This window comes from Saimiri boliviensis, chromosome 7, assembly GCF_048565385.1.
Source record: "Saimiri boliviensis isolate mSaiBol1 chromosome 7, mSaiBol1.pri, whole genome shotgun sequence".
Classification (NCBI taxonomy): Eukaryota; Metazoa; Chordata; class Mammalia; order Primates; family Cebidae; genus Saimiri; species Saimiri boliviensis.
The window spans coordinates 96,666,603-96,686,858 of record NC_133455.1 but is presented as its reverse complement, the minus strand read 5'-3'; the positions used below and the strand labels follow the sequence as shown (position 1 = coordinate 96,686,858).

The 20,256-nt window shown below is 34.1% G+C and overlaps 1 protein-coding gene across 4 annotated transcripts in view; it reads right to left on the bottom strand.

Annotated features, from left to right (window-relative positions):
* LRRK2 (leucine rich repeat kinase 2) overlaps positions 1-20,256 on the bottom strand; it is a 156,698-nt gene that overhangs the window by 75,832 nt on the left and 60,610 nt on the right. For all 4 annotated transcript variants that reach the window (XM_074403081.1, XM_074403082.1, XM_074403083.1 and 1 more), the window contains 6 exons: positions 18,054-18,242; positions 11,218-11,336; positions 9,935-10,004; positions 9,201-9,418; positions 6,285-6,535; positions 5,648-5,796 (listed from right to left, as the gene is read on the bottom strand). In XM_074403081.1, the coding sequence (XP_074259182.1) occupies positions 5,648-5,796; positions 6,285-6,535; positions 9,201-9,418; positions 9,935-10,004; positions 11,218-11,336; positions 18,054-18,242 (996 nt within the window). The remainder of the gene's footprint in view (positions 1-5,647; positions 5,797-6,284; positions 6,536-9,200; positions 9,419-9,934; positions 10,005-11,217; positions 11,337-18,053; positions 18,243-20,256) is intronic.

Below are 20,256 nucleotides of genomic sequence, written 5' to 3'. Positions count from 1 at the left end.
TTTATAGTCCTTTGGGCAAATACCCAGCAATGAGACTGCTGGGTCAAATAAAATTTCTGTTTCTAGATCCTTGAGGAATCGCCACACTGTCTTCTACAATAGTTGAACTAATTTATACTCCCACCAACAGTGTAAAAGTGATCCTATTTCTCTACACCATCTCCAGCATCTGTTGCCCCAGATTTTTTAATGATCACCATTCTAACTGGTGTGAGATGGTATCTCAATGTGGTTTTGATTTGCATTTCTCTAATGACAGGGATGAAGAGCATTTTCTCATATGTTTGTTGGCTTCATATATATCTTTTGAAAACTGTTCATATTCTTCGTTCTCTTTTGGATAGGTTTGTTTTTTTCTTGTAAATCTGTTTTAGTTCTTCGTAGATTCTGGATATCAGCCCTTTGTCAGATGGGTAGATTGCAAAAATTTTTCCCCATTCTGTTGATTGCTGGTTCACTCTAATGACTGTTTCTTTTGCTGTACAGAAGCTCTGAAGTTTAATTAGATCCCATTTGTCCATTTTGGCTTTTGTTGCCATTGCTTTTGGTGTTTTGGTCATGAAGTCCTTGCCTATGCCTATGTCCTGAATGGTTTTGCCTAGGTTTTCTTCTAGGGTTTTTATGGTGTTAGGTCTTAATGTTTAAGTCCTTAATCCATCTGGAGTTAATTTTAGTATAAGATGTCAGGAAGGGGTCCAGTTTCTGCTTTCTGCAGAGTGCTAGCCAATTTTACCAACACTATTTAAATAGGGAATCCTTTCCCCATTGCTTGTTTCTGTCAGGTTTTTCAAAGATCAGATGGTTGTGGATGTGTGGTGATGCTGCAGAGGCCTCTGTTTTGTTCCACTGGCCTATGTCTCTGTTTTGATACCACGACCATGCTGTTTTGATTACTGTTTCCTTGTAGTACAGCTTGAAGTCCAGCAGCATGATGCTGCCAGCCTTGTTCTTTTTGTTTAGGATTGTCTTGACTATGCAGGCTTTTTTTTTGGATCCATATGAAGTTTAAGGTGGTTTTTTCTAGTTCTGTGAAAAAGGTCATTGGTACTTTGATGGGGATAGCATTAAATCTATAAATTACTTTGGGCAGTATGGCCATTTTCACAATATTGATTCTTCCTAACCATAAGCATGGAATGTTTTTCCATCTGTTTGTGTCTTCTCTTATTTCCTTGAGCAGTGGTTTGTAGTTCTCCTTGAAGAGGTCCTTTACCTCCTTTGTTAGTTATATTCTTATGTATTTTATTCTTCTTGTAGCAATTTTGAATGGGCTCTCATTCTTGATTTGGATCTCTATTTGTCTGTTACTGGTGTATAGGAATGCTTGTGATTTCTGCACACTGATTTTGTATCCTGAGACTTTGCTGAAGTTGCTTATCGACTTAAGGAGAGTTTGGGCTGAGATGATGGGCTCTTCTAAATATACAATCATGTCATCTGCAAATAGAGACAATTTGACTTCCTACTTTCCGAATTTAATACCTTTCATTTCTTTTTCTTGCCTGATTGCTCTGGCTAAAAATTCCAATACTATATTGAATAAGAGTGGAGAGAGGGCATCCTTGTCTAGTGCCAGGTTTCAAAGGGAATGCTTCCAGTTTATGCCCATTCATTATGATATTGGCAGTGGGTTTGTTGTAAATAGCTTTTATTATTTTGTGATAGGTTCCATCGATACCTAGTTTACTGAGAGATTTTAGCATAAAGGGCTGTTGAATTTTATCAAAGGCCTTCTCTGTATCTACTGAGATAATCATGTGGTTTTTGTCTTTGGTTCTATTTATTTGGTGGATTAATTTACGGACTTGCGTATGTTGATCCAGACTTGCATCCCGGGGATGAAGCCTACTTGATCACGATAGATAAGCTTTTTGATGTACTGTTGCAATCAGTTTGCCAGTATTTTATTGAAGATTTTTGCATCTGTGTTCATCATGGATATTGGCCTGAAGTTTTCTTTTTTTGTTGAATTTCTGCCAGGTTTTGGTATCAGGATAATGTTGGTCTCACAAAATGAGTTGGGAAGGATTCCCTCTTTTTGTAATTTGGAATAGTTTCAGAATGATTGGTACCAGCTCCTCTTTGTAAGTCTAGTAAAATTCAGCTGTGAACCCATCTGGATCTGTACTTTTTTTTCTTGGCAGGCTGTTAATTGCTGCCTCAACTTCATCCCTTTTATTGGTCTCTTCAGGGTTTCAACTGCTTCCTGGTTTAGTTTTGGTAGGGTTCAAGTGTCCATGAATTTATCCATTTCTTCCAGGTTTAGTGATTCATGTGCAAAGAGTGGTTTGTAGTAATCTCTGATGGTAGTTTGTATTTCTGTGGGATTGGCGGCGATTTCCCCTTTATTGTTTTTTTATGTATCTATTTGATTCTTCTCTCTTTTCTTTTTTGTTAATCTGGCTAGCAATCTGTCTATTTTGTTGATCTTTTTGAAAGACCAACTCCTAGATTTACTGATTTTTTGAAGGGTCTTTTGTGTGTCTATCTCCTTCAGTTCTGCTTTGATCTTGGTTATTTCCTGCCTTCTGCTAGCTTTTGAATTTGTTTGATCTTGCTCCTCTAGGTCTTTTAATTTTGATAATAGGGTGTCGATTTCAGATCATTTCTCACTTCTCTTATGGGCATTTATTGGTATAAATTTCTCTCTAGACACTGTTTTAAATGTGTTCCAGAGATTCTGGTACATTGTGTCCTCATTCTTGTTGGTTTCATAGGACATCTTTATTTCTGCCTTCATTTCATTGTTTATCCAGTCAACATTTAGGAGCCAGTTGTTCAGTTTCCATGAAGTTGTGCAGTTTTGAGTTAGTTTCTTAATCCTGAGATCTAATTTGATTGCACTGTGGTCTGCAAGACTGTTTGTTACAATTTCTGTTTTTTTGTATTTGCTGAGGAGTGATTTACTTCCTATTATGTGGTCAATTTTAGAGTAAACGTGATGTGCTGCTTAGAAGAATGTATATTCTGTGGCTGTGAGGTGAAGAGTTCTGTAGATGTTTATTAGGTCCTCTTGTTCCAGTTCTGCATTCAAGTCCTGTATATCCTTGTTGATTTTCTGTCTCATTGATCTATCTAATGTTGACAGTGGAGTGTTAAAATCTCCCACTATTATTGTGCAGGAGTCTAAGTATCTTTGTAGGTCACTAAGAACTTGCTTTATGTATCTGGGTGCTCCTGTATTGTGTGCATGTATATTTAGGATAGTTAGCTCTTCTTGTTGTATTGATCCTTTCACCATGGTGCAGTCTCCTTCTATGTCTGATCTTTGTTGATTTAAATTTGATCTTATCAGAGACTAAAATTACAACCCCTGCTTTTTTTTTGTTCTCCATTTGCTTGGTAGATCTTCATCCATCCCTTTATTTTGAGTCTATGTGTGTCTTTGCATGTGAGATGGGTTTCCTGGATACAGCACACCGATGGGTTTTGACTTTTTACCCAGTTTGTCAGTCTGTGTCTTTTGATTGGAGCGTGTAAGCCATTTACATTTAACGTGAATATTGTTATCTATGAATTTGATCCTACTGTTTTGTTACTGGTTTTTTTTTTTTTTTGCCCATTGGTTGACTCAGTTTCCTTATTGCATTGTTGGTCTTCACCATTTGGTTGGTTTCTGCAGTGACTTGTACTGGATGTTTTTTCTGTGTTTAGTGATTCCTTCAGGAGCTCTCGTAGGGCAGGTCTGGTGGTGACAAAATCTCTCAGTAATTATTTGTCCATAAAGGATTTTATTTCTCCTTCACTTATGAAGCTTAGTTTGGCTGGATATGAGATTCTGGGTTGAAAGTTCTTTTCTTTAAAGATGTTGAATATTGGTCCCCACTCTCTTCTGGCTTGGAGGGTTTCCGCCAAGAGATCTGATCTGCTGTGAGTCTGATGGGCTTTCCTTTGTTGGTGACCTGAACTTTCTCACTGGCTGCCCTTAGCATTTTTTTCCTTCATTTCAACCCTGGTGAATCTGACGATTATGTGCCTTGGGGTTGCTCTTCTTGAGGAGTATCTGTGGTGTTCTTTGTATTTCCTGTATTTGAATGTTGGCCTGCTTTGCTAGATTGGAGAAGTTCTCCTGGATAATATTTTGAAGAGTGATTTCCAGCTTTGATTCATTTTCCCCATCCTCTTCTGGTACCCTGATCAAGCATAGATTAGGTCTTTTCACATAATCCCATATTTCTTGGAGGCTTTGTTCATTTCTTTTCACTCTTTTTTCTCTTTTCCTGCCCTCTCTTTTTATTTCATTGAGTTGATCTTCGATCTCTGATATCCTTTCTTCTGCTTGATCAATTCGGCTGTTGAAACTTGTGTATGCTTCACGAAGTACTTGTGCTGTTTTTCAGCTCCATCAAGTCATTTATGTTCTCCTCTAGGCTGGTTATTCGAGTTTGTATTTCATCTATTCTTTTTTCAAGGTTCTTAGTTTCTTTGTATTGGGTTAAAACATGTTCTTTTAGCTCAGAGAAGTTTGTTATTACTCACATTCTTAAGCCTGCTTCTGTCAGCTTGCCAAAATTGTTTTCTGACTTGTTTTGTGGCCATACTGGTGAGTTGTTGTGATTTCTCTGGGGAGAAGAGGCTTTCTGGACTTAGATGTTTTCATCCTTTTTACACTGGTTTCTTCCCATCTTCTCTGAGTGGACGTCCTTTCTGTTAAAGTTGGGGTTATTTCTCCTGTATGAGGCTTTTTTTATAATGAAATTCAGGTGTCAGTGTGCCATTTGAGACAGTCTGTCTGTTGTATATACCTGTGGAGGTGCTGCTGGGCTGCCGTGGTCTCAGCCAAGCTGCTGTTTATTATTTGCCTGGTTTCTGTAATGGTGGGGTTAGCCCCGCCTTCCCAATGGTGGGCTCTTTCCCTCTGCCAAGCCTGCTGTTCCCGGGTGGAGGATGTGTTAACTGTGAAACTCTCTTGTGAGAGGGACTCCAGTTGCTGGACCTTGCAGGGGAGGGGCCTGTCTGGTCATATCCCCTTCTGCTTTCAACTCTCCCTTCTGTGGGACGGGCAGTTCCTTTTCGCAAGCTTTCTTGGTATTAGTCCAAATCTACACCCTGGTCTGTGTTAACAAGGCACCAGTCTGGCCAGGGCTGCCAGCCAGGGCTGTTGCCTGGGTCTGCGACTCCGGGTGGTTCTTAGCAAGGCAGCGTTTTCCTGGTCTGTGTGCTGCCGAAGTCTCAGAGCAAATTGCTCTACCTCTTTCAGAGAACCAAGAAGGTGATACCCCTCTGATACTCTGTGCCTGATACACTTTCCAGGTGGGGCAGTGTCCCACCTTGCCTTGGTTGGACACCTTTGGGCTGCTTTCGCTGCCCTTTTTGGGAGGTTAATCCTGCTGTTCAACCAGTCCTTTTACAACAAAACCGGTACCTCACTTGGAGATGGTGATATTGCTCTGGTTCTGTCTCACTGGGTGGTAGTTGTACTCCAGAGAAGCTGCCTTTCAGCCATCTTCCCCTGAATCTCATGTCTTTTCATGGTTTGATAGCATTTCTTTTTATTGCCAACCTGCTAACTTTATTTTTTAAATTCAGCATCATAATCTTTAAACTGAAATACCACCTTTAAATCCCCATCAAAAGGTCCATATATGACTCATCTTATACAAATTAGACGGCCTGGTAAAGGAGGAGACCCACACAGAACACTTACCAAGAAAATTCATTCTGGCACTGAAACTCTCCACTTTAGGACAAGCCTCAAGAAAGTTCTCTGATAGGGATGAAATGTGATTTTTGCTAAGGTTTAAAATCTTCAGTTCCTTCAGTCTCAAGGGGGAGCATATTCCTGATATTTTATTTCTAGTCACAAGAGAGAAGATAATGATTATATTGCATAAATTCATATGCTTTAAAGAAAAAATATCAAAAACAATTTGCTTTCAAAGAATAGCATCAAAGAGGATTCATTAATTTAAAAATTAGTTGTGAAAATGTAAGTCAATTGATAAAAGTTGTAATGTTCATTGCCTCAGTCTTTTATTTTATGTGTATACATAAAGACAGAAAGAGGGAAAGAGAAGTCTCACTCTGTCACCCAGGCTGGAGTGCAATGATGCAATCTCAGCTCACTACAACCTCCGCCTCCCAGATTCAAGTGATTCTCATTCCTCAGCCTCCAAGTAGCTGGGATAACAGATGCATGCCACCATGCCCAGCTAAATTTTGTATTTTTAGTAGAGACGAGGTTTCACCATGTTGTTAAACTCATTGCTATAGAAATGTGAGCATATTTTGTTAACATCAGCATATTTAGTCAACCCTTTAATCTTTAATGAGCTCTTTCTTACCCTTCTAAAATGAGCTGCTCCAGCTTCTCTACCACATCAGCAACATTCTCAGGAACAGAAGACAGCTGGTTATATGACAGATTAAACTGCTTCAGAGTTGGACATTTCACTGCAGGATCTAAAACCACTGAGGGTCCAATGTCATTTCGAGAGACATCAAGGTTAGCAATGCAATTCATTTTCAACAAGTAAGAAGGAAATGATGTAAATTTATTACTGTGCAAGTCCAAATGTGTCAAACTCTTCAGAGTCTGAAAAGACAATAGTTTAAAATTCTAAAGTGAACCATCTGAGGAACTTAAGTCTAGCTAATATTTCTGCATTACACATCTCTGCTAACTAGAACCACCAAAAATTTTCAAAAAATTGAAAACACAATCCACAGTAGAATTTCAGTATACTGATTGGCTCAATTGTCTCTGCTTATAGCACGGGTAAAATCAGAAAAACTACAACAGTTAGACTGTCAAAAGTAGGTTCACAAAAATAGGATTAAAAGCTTCCTTTGGCTTTTTTGTAAATTATTTCCAGAAAGAGCAAAATGGAAGCAGAATAGGCCTCAACAAATATCTGAATTAATGATTTAATGATAAGTACAAGATAATCCTGGGAAAACGTTTTAAATGCTGTCAGAAAATGTTACATATTTTGATATAATAAGATTTAACCATAAAAATAGTTACATATAATATGTGTTTCACTTTATAACCTCCTCTTTTTTATGGAACTTTTTGTTTCAAGTTTCTACTTTCTATTTTTAAGCAATTTTTAATTTTACAATTATACTTACTTACATATTGTGTCACTTCTTAAAAACGTTGGTATGTAATACTAAGAGCTAAAATACCAAAAATGATCACTTCTCTATGCTTTTCTTTATTTATCAGTATATTTATCCACACAAGGAATTCTAGAGTTTGATATGATTATAGAGGCTTCTTCCTGAACTCTTTGCCCCAGAAGTTGTTTCAAAATTCCTGCCTTTGTTTCAGACCCTTATTAACTTATTCCAAAGTAAAGATTAAAACATTATTCTCAAGGTTTAATCAGAAAATTTTCGTATTGAAAAAAAAGTGCCATCTAATGGTGTCATTTTGAAAACACACACACACACCCACACACACACACACACACACACACAGTTGAGCCCCTTTGGCAATAACAACAACAACAAAAAGTGCCATCTAATGGTGTCGTTTTGAAATTTCCCTAAAAGAAGGTTCTGAGCTTGTCCAGTTATCAAATGCCCGCATGTCTCACCCTGTCATAGTCTCTTCCAATCCTCTTTAACTAAACTAAATCCTAGAATTATTTTACCTGCACATTTAACAAATATTAATTGAAGGATTACCAAGCTTCAGACATTAATTCCTCCACAAATCAATTCGATAAGTATCTACTAGGCTTCTACAATATGTTAGGATCTCACTAGGCACTGGAAATAGACAGAAACAAGCCTTTACAGGTCCTGTTCTCAAGGAGTTCACAGCTTAGTGAGGGCAAGGTACTTTAAACCAAGCTGGATGAGTGAATGGGAATTAGGGAGAAAGCATCAGGTGCTATGCACATGGAGACTAGGTTCGTAGGTTGGCTGGAGAGTAGAAGGAAAAAGGAAGAGAAGCAGAGAGTGATGAAGTGACATTTATATTGAGCCCTGGGCGACTTAAAGTATTTAGGAAGGCAAAAAGATAGAGAAGAGAGAAAGGTACATTTTAGACATTAGGGCATGACTGGGGGAGTGGGTCACCTTTCTTTCTTCTCTCTGTCTCCAGATATAAAAACCTTAAAGAAAAACACTCCTTAAATACACTTAAAATTTATATAATGTTGCTTTCAAATCATCTAGAAATCATGATAAATAGTTTAGGCTATAAAAGAGGGAGAAATGCATTTGCAATAAGCCTTTTTTTTTTTTTTTTTTTTTTTGAGACAGGGTCTCACTGTTGCCCAGGCTAGAGTACAATGGCACGATCTTGGCTCACTGCAACCTCCACCTCCCAGGCTCAGGCAATCTTCCTGCCTCGGCACCCCAAGTAGCTGAGACCACAGGCACACCCCACCACATCTGGCTAATTTTTTTTTATTTTTGATAGTCAGGATTTCCATGTTACTTAAGTTGATCTTGAACTCTTGCTCTCAAATGGTTCACCTACCTCAGCCTCCCATAGTGCTGGGATTATAGCTATGAGTCACCATGCCCAGCCCTGAGTATTTAATTTAACAATTTAAACATTTGTATTAAAATAATTTTAATTTTTATGATTTCTTCTTTGGCTTTCAAAACTATTTTGATCTGTAGTACATACAAATGGTGAGCAAAGTCAGTTTTCAGAGAGCTATCCTATCAACAAACTATGTTGTACTTTACTTCTTACAAGACAAGAACTTTGACCGAAAGAAAAATTTTTAAGTTATACATTATTTTAAACTGAAAAAAAATGCCACATTAATCATTTAATTGAGTCTCTATTTTACAGATGAAAAATGAAGGCTTAAAGCAGGCAGAGTGACATGTTCATATTGTCACATAGTTGGTAGCTGAGTCACAACCAGCACTACCAAACCAGGTCTAATTCTAGTTTACCTAATCTAATTTAAATAGTTTAAGTTGTCTTACTTGAATTAAATCATTAAAGGTATAATCAATATTATACTTGATAGACTTTATTTTAACATGTACTCTGTACAGAACCTAGAATTCCTTCTAATCAGATCTATTTCCATTGCCTGTCCTCAAAGATGTTCCTGAACATTGCAAAGACTAAGATAGGTGTGCAAAAACCACAAGAACAGGGGAATTATTGCCCAGTGACACAAAAGTAGAGTGTTCTTTTGAAAGACTTAATCATGCAAGTTAGATATAAATACAAAAGCTCTTCAAATGTCTTGAGAGTTACAAGGATAAATTAAATTTACTTCACATAGCTGTTGTGGAAAGCTCATGAGTGCATTCTGGTGAAGCTCCAGCTTTTCAAGATGCTCCAAATGACCACTTATACAGCATTTCTGGCTTAAGGCATCAATATCTCTTAGTTCATTTGCTGAAAGGTCTAGTGATGTAATATATTCTTTCTCAGAAGCCAGAGAAGAAATACTTTCTGAATGCCTCATATGGGATTGAAGTTTTGATGGCCCTTTTGTCAAAAACAAAAACAATGGAAATATAAGCAAATAATTTAAATTCATGTGGTAAAAGTTTACTGAGCACCTCCTAACAATCAGGCTTTCTTCAAGGCATTGAAGATTCAGTAGAAAAACAAACTATGGAGTTTGCATTCCAGTGGCAGAAATGAACAGTAAATAAAAGAACACTACATCAGGTGGTGTAAGTAATGTTAAAAAAAAAAAAAAAAAGAAAAGAAAGAAAACTGGAGAAGAGGAAAAAGAGTGGCATTTGTGGAGGTATTATTTACATTTCAGAAAATGTGTTAAAAAAAGTATTAAAGTGTTATATAATATTTAGGAAAAGTAAATTTTTAAATCTATATTTCATTTTTCTATAGTATGGAAGGAATCATTAGGTAAATACATCTGAAGATTATGCAACATGAAACTGGCACCAAAAGTTTTGAATAACTGGAGGAAATGCAACAAAACACTTCACTCTGCCCAAAATATCTATTTACTTTTGGTTACATCCAAATACTTACTGAGTGAATCATCTGAAGATAATATTTTTCTTTTTCGCCTCAGTAAATCGTCATGATCAAAAATGGGTCCCTGTTAAAAAATAATGATGTTTATAATAAAATTGCTGTCATTTGTTGGAGAAGAGGGCATTTTTATAAGGAAAGAACCACAAAATTTTAATGGGGTTAAATGATATTTATAATTAGAGAAAAAATAGGCAAATAAAAACTAAGGACCCAATTATGAAGATAAAAGAAAACAACCCAGTTCAGTGCTCAAATGACCTTAGAAAGACCTACTCCTTCTCCTTTGTTTTAAATATAAGGAAACTGAAAAATAGAGCGGTTGAGTCAGAAAGCTATATACATATAATTTCTCTCATTAATCAAACTACTATTTATAACTAAGCTGTTTATATAAATTTGAAAGAGCATACATAAAGACTGAGAGCAAATTTAACCTATTTAACTATAGTCATTCATTTCACCCATCTTAAGATCCAGAATTAACATAAAACAACCCTCGTATGTTTAGTACTCAGCTATAATCAAAATTAGAGCATAGGTTAGACTAGATCTTCCAAAGTAAACCTGAAAATAAGCTGGCTCCCAATCTTCTCAACTGGAGTTATCAAACTTCTCATGCAAATGTCATAGTCCTGCCATAGTTCAAAAACTGACAGTAGGCTGAAATAATAACGGTGTCTAAAAAATTAAGTGACTTTCAATACACTAATATTTATATATATATATATATATATATATATATATATATATACACATATTTTTTTTTGATGAACAATGAATGATATTATGCTACTCCATCTTGTTCAGTGTCCTTCAGACTTCTGTCTGGCTTCTTAGAAATCACTATAAGCTTTCTAGCTAAAGTATTCATGGGACCAATCCACATCATTAGGTACAGGTCTAGCCTGGGCTCTTTTCGGAAATGGAGTTCTGAAAAGAAAGAAGAAAACCATCTGGAAGTGTAATGTCAATACATTTATGTCCCCAAAAAATTCATGCCCTTTATACTCAAAAGACTACAAATGTGAATTTAGCATCATTTACATCTAATATGTTCTCATATATGTATTTATATATATAAATATATATTTATATATTATATATTTATATCTATCTATCTATCTATATCTATATATATATACATATATAAAACATCTCAAAATTATAGTTTTCATGCATCAGGGAAATCCGTACCAATTGTTCCTAGGTTTGACATAAATTCTAGTTATCAAGAGAATGTCACCAGCAAAACACAACATAATCACAATTTAACTTACCAAAGAACTGGAATGCCTTTGCAAATTTGGTGAACAACGCTGCAATGCAAGATCTCGGTAAAATTCTCCTACACTAATTGAATTTGATTTCTTTTTCACAAGGAAAGAGCCTTCACTTCCTATTTTGAAATGATAAAATAACATGAAGGTGAGTACAAAACACTTACTCAATCATAAGATTCTAGTATCATAGTTCAATCATGAGAGATTAAACCTATTTTTATTAATGGAAATTTCACAGTCCATTTCCTTTGTAAAATCCTTAAAATAGAAATTGATAGGCCATGTTGGTTTTCACTTTAAAAATTCAACAACATTTTTCTTTGCCCATAAATATTTATGGAATGGCTGTTACAGACTAGACACTGAGTAAGCACTGGATAATAATATGCAGGAAAAAAAATGAATCCATTCCTGAGAGGAGCTCATAGTCCAGCAGAAAAGAGCCAAATCAATCAGTAGTTACACATGCTACAACAAATACTTGTGTGTGTAGAGAGTAGAGAAACTTTGTATGCCATCTGATCAATGTGACGACTTTCTGTTTTTCTGAATTTTTTCATACGTACCATTGCAATGGGGTCCTGCAGCCTGGGAAAGAGAGTGAGTTAACGACCTGAATTTTTCTTATAAATTTTTCAAATCTTGCTTCAAATGTTATAATCACACAAATTATTTTAAGTGAGCAATTTTGAATATATTCCTATTTGAATTTCACGTTTCATGGTTTCTTTCATGGAATTATATTAAAATAAACACAATGAATTTGGCTGGCAATAATTATTTTATGAAATAAGGAAAAGGCAGAACTTTTAAAATAATATATTTTCCAGAAAAAAAAAATCAATAAATAAATCATATTAAAGATAAATAATGTGAATGCATTTGTGAAAAATTATTTATGGTTTTTAATTCACCTACTCTTTATCTTAGAAGAACAAAAAATTCATTTTATGTCAAAACAAAATTATAAAATCTATATATCCAAAAATCACCTTTGTAATATTTAGTATAAATCCTGATATAAACAGTTCCTGAGTCATTACAAATTTAATTATTTCTATAATTTAAATTATTTTAATGCTTAAAAATTTTAATAAAATAGAATTTATAATTTAATAACAATTACATAATTATAAAGATTATTACATTATAATTATCCCACTTTATACATTTGTGAAATGTCTAATTAGGACATTATTTGTACAAGCAGCATAGTGCCTTTTATAATTATTTTATGTTAAAATTTCTAATGCTTTCTTTAAAAATACTTGAAGAGAGTTCTTTCAGGCATGATGGAGTAACAAGTATGAACTTAACCTACTGCCACAAACAACAAAACTGGACAAATATATTAAATGACTGAACGCAGATACTGGTCAACAGACAGCATAGGACTACTTAATATTGGAAAGAAGGGAAACAAATTACGTGAGCCCTATGATCACTCTGGCCTTCTGCTTGGAGATAATTTAAGGGCCATACACATAAGAAGAAACGTAAACAGTCTCATGGCTTTCCTGAGATGAGGAGGTAGAGATCAACATTATGGAGACTGAGATATCTGGGAGTTCTGGGGCAGATACAAAAAAAGAGCTCCAATAATCTGCATATGGGTTTCTGGAAGATCTGCACAAGAAATGTAAAAGGGAATACTACCCGAAGAAGAAAATGATACTAATTGCAAACTTATATTAATATAACGTGGTTACTTCATTAAAAAATATCTTAAATATAGTTATTAATGTTCACACAACCAACAACAGCGCTTCAAAATATATAAAGCATAAACTGATAAAACCGAAAGGGTGACCAACAATTCCTCAATTACAACTTCAATAATTCTCTTTCAAATACCATAAATAGAAAAATCAGTTAAGTCACAGAAGACTTGAGAAATTCTACCAATTTGACCTATTGATTTGATCCAGCAACAGCTAAACACTTTCTTTTCAGTTGCATATGGCACAACACCAAGACAGACCATATGATAATCTATAAAGCATGTTTCAATAAATATAAAAGGATAAAAATCATCAGAGTAGGTTGTCTGACTTCAAAAAAGTTAGACTGAAACTAGCAACAAGAAAATTATCCAGAAAACCTCCAAATATTTGGAAAACAAGTAACACTCTTCTAGATAACTCATAAATCAAAGAAGTCACAAAGGAAATTTAAAAGTTTTTAAATGAATGCAAAGATGACATATCAAAATATTGGGATGCAGTGAAAGTGGTATTTATAAGGACATACACAGCCTTAAATAAATGTTTCTGTTATAAAACAAGAAGGTTCTAAAAACCAGTGTTCTAACTTCTAGATTAAGAATCTATAATTGAAATAAAAATAAGTAAGAAAAAGGGAACAACAAAGATAAGAACAAAAGTCAGTGAGAAAGTAACAGAAACAATAGAGAAAATCAATGAAACAAAAATCTGATTCTTTGAAGAGATCAATAAAATTCATAAACTTTTATTTAGACCAAACCAGAAGAAAAAGGAAAGATACAAATAACCAATGTTAAGGATGAAAGATGAAATATCTTCAATCATTAACAGGATAATTAAATAATTATTATAAGTAACATTAAATAAATTTGGCAACTTATATGAAATGGACATACTCTTTGAAAGTTCTAAATTACTAAAATTGACTTAAGAAGCAAAAGAAAATTAAAATAATCATACATCTATCAAAGTTATTAAATTCTTAATTTTAAATATTCTCCCTCTAAAAGTTTAAAACCTAGATAGCTTTTGCTAGTGAATTCTCTCAGACATTTAAGAAGAAAATAGTACCTTTATACAAACTCTTCCAGAAAACTGTAAAATTGAAAACTCTTCCCAATTCATTTCAAGAGGCCAGCATTACTCCCATAATTACAAGGAAGCATAAAACTACAGACTAATAACTCTCACAGATGCAAAATTCTTAACAAAATTTTAGAAAATAAAATTTAATACTATGTAAAAATGATAATGTGCCATAACCAAGTGAGATTTACTCCAGGAATGCAAGTTGATTTAACAAGAGAACATCAGTCAGTGTATTTGACCATTTTAATCAAATAAAGGGGAAAATATGAATACCTCAGCAGATGCTGAAGAGTGTTTTTCAACACCCATTAATGATTTTTTAAAAAGAGACTCTGAAAAAATGATCAGGAAGGAGCTTCCTCAACTTGATGAAGGGCATCTATGAAAAACTACAGATAATATCATAATTAGTGATTAGAGACTTAATGTTTTTCCTCTAAGTTTGGAAACCAGGGAATGATGCCCACTCTGACCAATTCTATTCAACATAGTACTGGAAGTCCTAGCCAGTGCAATATAATAAGAAAAAAAAGACATAAATATTAGAAAAGAAGTAGTAAATCTGTCTTTATAACCAAATGTTATAATGGTGAACAAAGAAATTCCTGTGGAATCTATAATAAGGTACTGGAACTTATATGTGAGCTTACGATGTTGAGAGGACACAAAATTCATGTAGAAATAAATGAATTGTATTTCTATACATCAGCTGTGAACTACTGGAAATTAGAATTCAAATACAATACAATTAATAATAGTATCAGAAAACATGCAATACATGTTATTTTTAAAGACTAATTGAAATATGTATCACATGCATATGTCAAAAGACTAATTATTAATATATTAGTTCCCTCAAATTGTTTTATAATCTATATAATTTATATATTAATTATGCCATAAATTATATTAATATATAGGTAATATGATTTAATTTGTAAATTAATGATATATAAAATCTATATGTGGACTTAATTACAATAAAAATCCCAGCATAAAGTTAGTTGCTCCAAAATTTATATGGAAATGGAAAAAAAACTAGACTAATAAGAGCAATTTTTTAAAAAGAACACTAGAGGACCTACACTGCCTGATTTCAAGACCTGCTATTAAGCTAGAGTAATCAATCAAGACAGTGTAGTATTGGCGTAAGTATAAGGTATAAATCAGTGGCACAGAATAAATAATGCTAAAATAGAACCATACCTAAATAGTCAATTAAAGAGTCAATTAAAGAGAACAAAGCTTCCATTAATTTAATGAGAAATTATACAATATTTTCAACACGTAATGTTGGAACAACTGGATATCCAACAGAAAGAAATAAATGTCAATCCTTCATTGACACATCACACACAAAAATCAACTTAAAATGTTTTAGACCTAAACGTCAAACCTGAGATTTTAACACTTGTAAGAGAAAATATAGGAGAAAACATTCAAAAATGTAGGATAAAAAAAAAGATTTCTTAAGTGGGACAGAAAAAGCACAAACCATAAAAGAAAACACTGGAAAACTGCATTTTACCAAAATGTAAAACCTCTGCTTTTTGAAAAATGGAATTAATAACATGAAAAGATAAGCTGTGACTGGCAAAAAATATTTGCAATACAGATAACTGTCACAACTTCTATAAAATATATAAAGAATTTCTAAGACAACCCAATTAAAAGCAAAATACTTGAACACTTCACACACAAAAATAAGAATGGCCAATAAGAACATGAAAATATCCTCTACATAATTAATCAGGGAAATGAAAATTTCATCCAAAGGAGTTAAGCCTCCACTAGAACACCTTGAATTAAATTGACTGAAAATATCAATTACTAACAAGGATCTAGAGCAACCAGAATGCTCATGGACTGCTGGTGTGGATAGAACATAGTAAAACCACTGTGGAAAATAGCAAGAGACAAAAGAATATTTACTGTATTATTCTATTTATAAAACTAGAAAAAACATTAATTTTATCTACAGTGTCAGGAAGCAAATGACTGCCAAGCATCAAGGGAAGAAGAAGGGGATGTTTCTACAGTGAAGAGGCATGAAGGAACTTTCTTGAATGATAAAATATTGCATAACTTAATAGCAATGAGTACTATATGAATATGTTAATTTTCAAAGCACATGAAAATATATACTTAAAGTGAATGCATTTTATTTTATATAAATTATATATATTTATATAATTTAACACACTGGATTTTAAAAATAATTTGACATGAGACACAATATTTTAGAATAACTCTCATTTTTTGCCCTCTCAAATATCCTTATTCTATTACCCAAAGTTTTCAATCATATTAATAAGAAAGCCCTTCACTCCATTTCTACCAGACTGCTTGTGTTAAATACATCAGCCCTAATCACTGTCATTATGTATTTTGCCATATTAATTTTTTAAAAACTTATCTCAGGTGAGCTATTAAAATATTAATCTCCCAAATCATTTTATGAGACCAATATCATCCTGATACCAAAACCCGGCAGAGACACAGCAAGAAAAGACAATTTCAAGCCAATATCCATGATGAACATAGATGCAAAATCTTCAATAAAATACTGGCAAGCCGACTGCAACAGCACATCAAAAAGCTCATCCACCATGATCAAATAGGATTCATTCCGAGGATGCAAGGCTGGTTCAACATACGGAAGTCTATAAACATAATTCACCACATAAGCAGAACCAAAAACAAAAACCACATGATTACCTCAGTAGATACAGAGAAGGCCTTTGACAAAATTCAACAGCACTTTATGCCAAAAACCCTCAATAAACTAGGTATTGATGGAACATATCTCAAAATAATAAAAGCTATTTACGACAAACCAATATCATACTGAATGGGCAAAAACTGGAAGCATTCCCTTTGAAATCTGGCACTAGACAAGGATGCCCTCTCTCACCACTCCTATTCAATATAGTACTGGAAGTTCTAGCCAGAGCAATCAGGCAAGAAAAAGAAATAAAGGGTATTTAAATAGGAAAGGAGGAAGTCAAATTGTCTCTATTTGCAGACGACATGATTGTATATCTAGAAGACCCCATCATCTGAGCCCAAAATCTCCTGAAACTGATAAGCAACTTCAGCAAAGTCTCAGGATACAAAATAAATGTGCAAAAAATCACAAGCATTCCTACACACCAATAACAGACTTAAAGAGAGCCAAATCAAGAATGAACTGCTATTCACAATTGCTACAAAGAGAATAAAATACCTAGGAATACAACTAACAAGGAACGTAAAGGACCTTTTCAAGGAGAACTACAAGCCACTGCTCAACGAAATAAGAGAAGACACAAACAGATGGAGAAACATTCCATGTTCATGGTTAGGAAGAATCAATATCGTGAAAATGGCCATACTGCCCAAAGTAATTTACAGAGTCAGCACTATCCTCATCAAGCTACCTATGACCCTCTTCATGGAACTGGAAAAAAACACCTTAAACTTCATGTGGAACCAAAAGAGAGCCCGCATAGTCAAGTCAATCCTATGCAACAATCTTGCACGTTCTTCACATGTACCCCAAAACCTAAAATGCAATAAAAAAAAATACTAATCTTGTGTTAAGCTATAATAAAGATAAAACATTTTTATTAAGCATTTCCTGTTTGCTAAGCATCGCTGCAGACATTTTACATACATTTTTTTCTAATTATTATGTATAACCTTCCAAAGTTGACATCATGACTTTTAACAAGGTTAAGGGCCTAGCTACTCAATGACAGAGTGTGGAATCCCATTCAGTCTAGTCAGAGTTTATTCCCTGCAGTACTAACCATTAACCAATTAGTCAGCATCACATTTAGAAGCAGAGAGACACAAGACAAATTTCCTTGACCCATTGCTTTAACCAAAGTATAGTAAGCATAACTGTTTGAGATAATAAACACATTTCTACTCAAGTTTTTCCAAATGATTTAAATCAGGTTTTTTTTCAGGTCCTATTGTTCAATGTCAGCGTATAAATATAAAACATTAAAGAATTTATTTTTTTACAGTAAATACCTTCGCTATCCAGATCATCACTTTGAGCAAACACACTGTCCATAGAAGAGTCAGGAATAAAGGTCCATTCATCAAATTTATGCAGCACATCTTCAGAAAAATTTCCATTGCTGCTTGAGGTTGCTCCTTCTTCCACAGCACTTTTCACCTGATATCTGATCACCATTCTTGCTAGTGTAGATGCTATATCTGAAAATAAGGAGATACACCAGCAACTTAGAAATCAGTAATTATGCAAAAATAAGCATACATAGGACCAAGTTCTTATGTATTCCTATGCTTCCAGAGAATATTTCTATTTTTCCTTCCAAAGTCACCTTACAATAGCAATTCTGAATAATTAGCAGGAGGCAAATCATATTTTTTAAAAAAAACATAACAATGTATACAATGCTTTGGTGTAGATTACAAAATTGAATCTCTATGGAACCAATTTTATCCAGGAAAAGGCCTAGGCTTTGAAGCCAGACAGGCCTGTGTTCAAGTCATAGAAATGCCATTTGTGAGTGACATAAGTTCCCTGAGTGTCAGTGTTCTCACCTGGAGAATGAAGATGATATATACAGCATATGCTGATGAGAAAAAGTAAATGAAATGATGCATGTAAAATGTTTAGCACAATGCTTAGAACACAAACAATGCTAAATAGAGGATGTTGTTATTTTTATAAAGTTTGCTGAGTGATTCATTCTGTTGGGAAATTTGAAAGAATTTCAAAGTTAACATTCTTCTAACAACTTCATTACATTTTATATTAGCTCTGCTATAAAGAAATGAGTTGGCAGAGTCCTCATTGTTCTACATATAGCCAGCAAACTTTCTTCAAATATTACTGTCAGAGCTCTTACACTTGTATGTCACTCAGTCAAATAGTACCTGAAAAATGTTTTAAAGCAATGATCCAAAATGTTTTTTACTCAGACCAGCTGCCAGTGAAATCACAGTTATACCCTCCAATTAATCAAATGACATTACTATGTTTTTTAAATTGGGTAAGACATGTCAATGGTAAAAACTTCATACAGAACAAAGAGAACACAGTGAATGATACAGCTCCCTCCATCCCTCTCCACGGGCCCACAATTCCTCTCCATCAGATGTTGAAAATTAAAGTAAGCAGGTTTCTGGCATGAGACTAGTTTAAGTAATGAAACATGGGATCTAACCAATCTATTCCAAAGACCCCAGAGACAACCAGAGAACTCATTTCGAGAGAGTTTTACTTCATATTCAAACTTTTATGACTGTCATATTCCAATTGCATTTTCATCAACATTAGAATATTAAAAACACTGTTCTGTGCTTTTTTTTTGCCATGGAGTAACATAATCTTTATCAGCACGTTAAATTTGCTACATGTTTCCCCTACAAAGCATTCCATAACATGAATGTAGTACGATTTATTTGAATAGTTCCTTTTGGGAAATACTTAGATTTTTTCATACTCTTTTGCTATTATAAACAACGTTTTAATGTGCATTTTTGTATATAATTCCTTGTGTACATTGAGAATGTCTTTATTATAGATAACAGTATATTGCTGGTTCAAAGAGTATGTATTTATATTAAAGATATTAGTGGATATTGCCAAATTGCCCTCAGAAGAGTACAATTTAAATTCATATCAGTGTATGAAGCATGTTTCCACATGTACTTATCAATATCAACATAATGTATTACACAATTTTTATTTTTTGCTAATATTGGATATTTAATTCTAAATGATCATCTGATATGTGCAAAGTGCTAGAATATTATGGTAAGGTTAAAATCATGAACAAAATTGACACTGACTTCATGGTACTAATACCTACCAAAAAGTAGATTATAAAAATGAAAAAATTAAATTATATAATACAGGTAAGAAATAAAGTGCTACAGGGTCATGTAATAGAACCTTTCAGACAGATGATGGGGCTGAGACAGGAAGAATGAAAAGACAGCCAGGTAAAGAGAGAATTTAGAGTTAAGTAGGGAGAGTAACATTGGAAAAAGCCTGGAAGTAAGAGTACGTGAAGTATTTGGGAAGCTAAGGAAAATTCAGCCTGATTGGAACTTTTGGAGCCCACTGAGAAGTTGGAAACCCTAAGTATAAAGGCACCAAATTGCATGGATGGGTACTTTTCTCTAGCAGCACTTAGCTATCTGGGTGAAAGTGGGGGGAAAAGTAGACTAGTAGACTGACCAAAACTGGAGTTTTGCT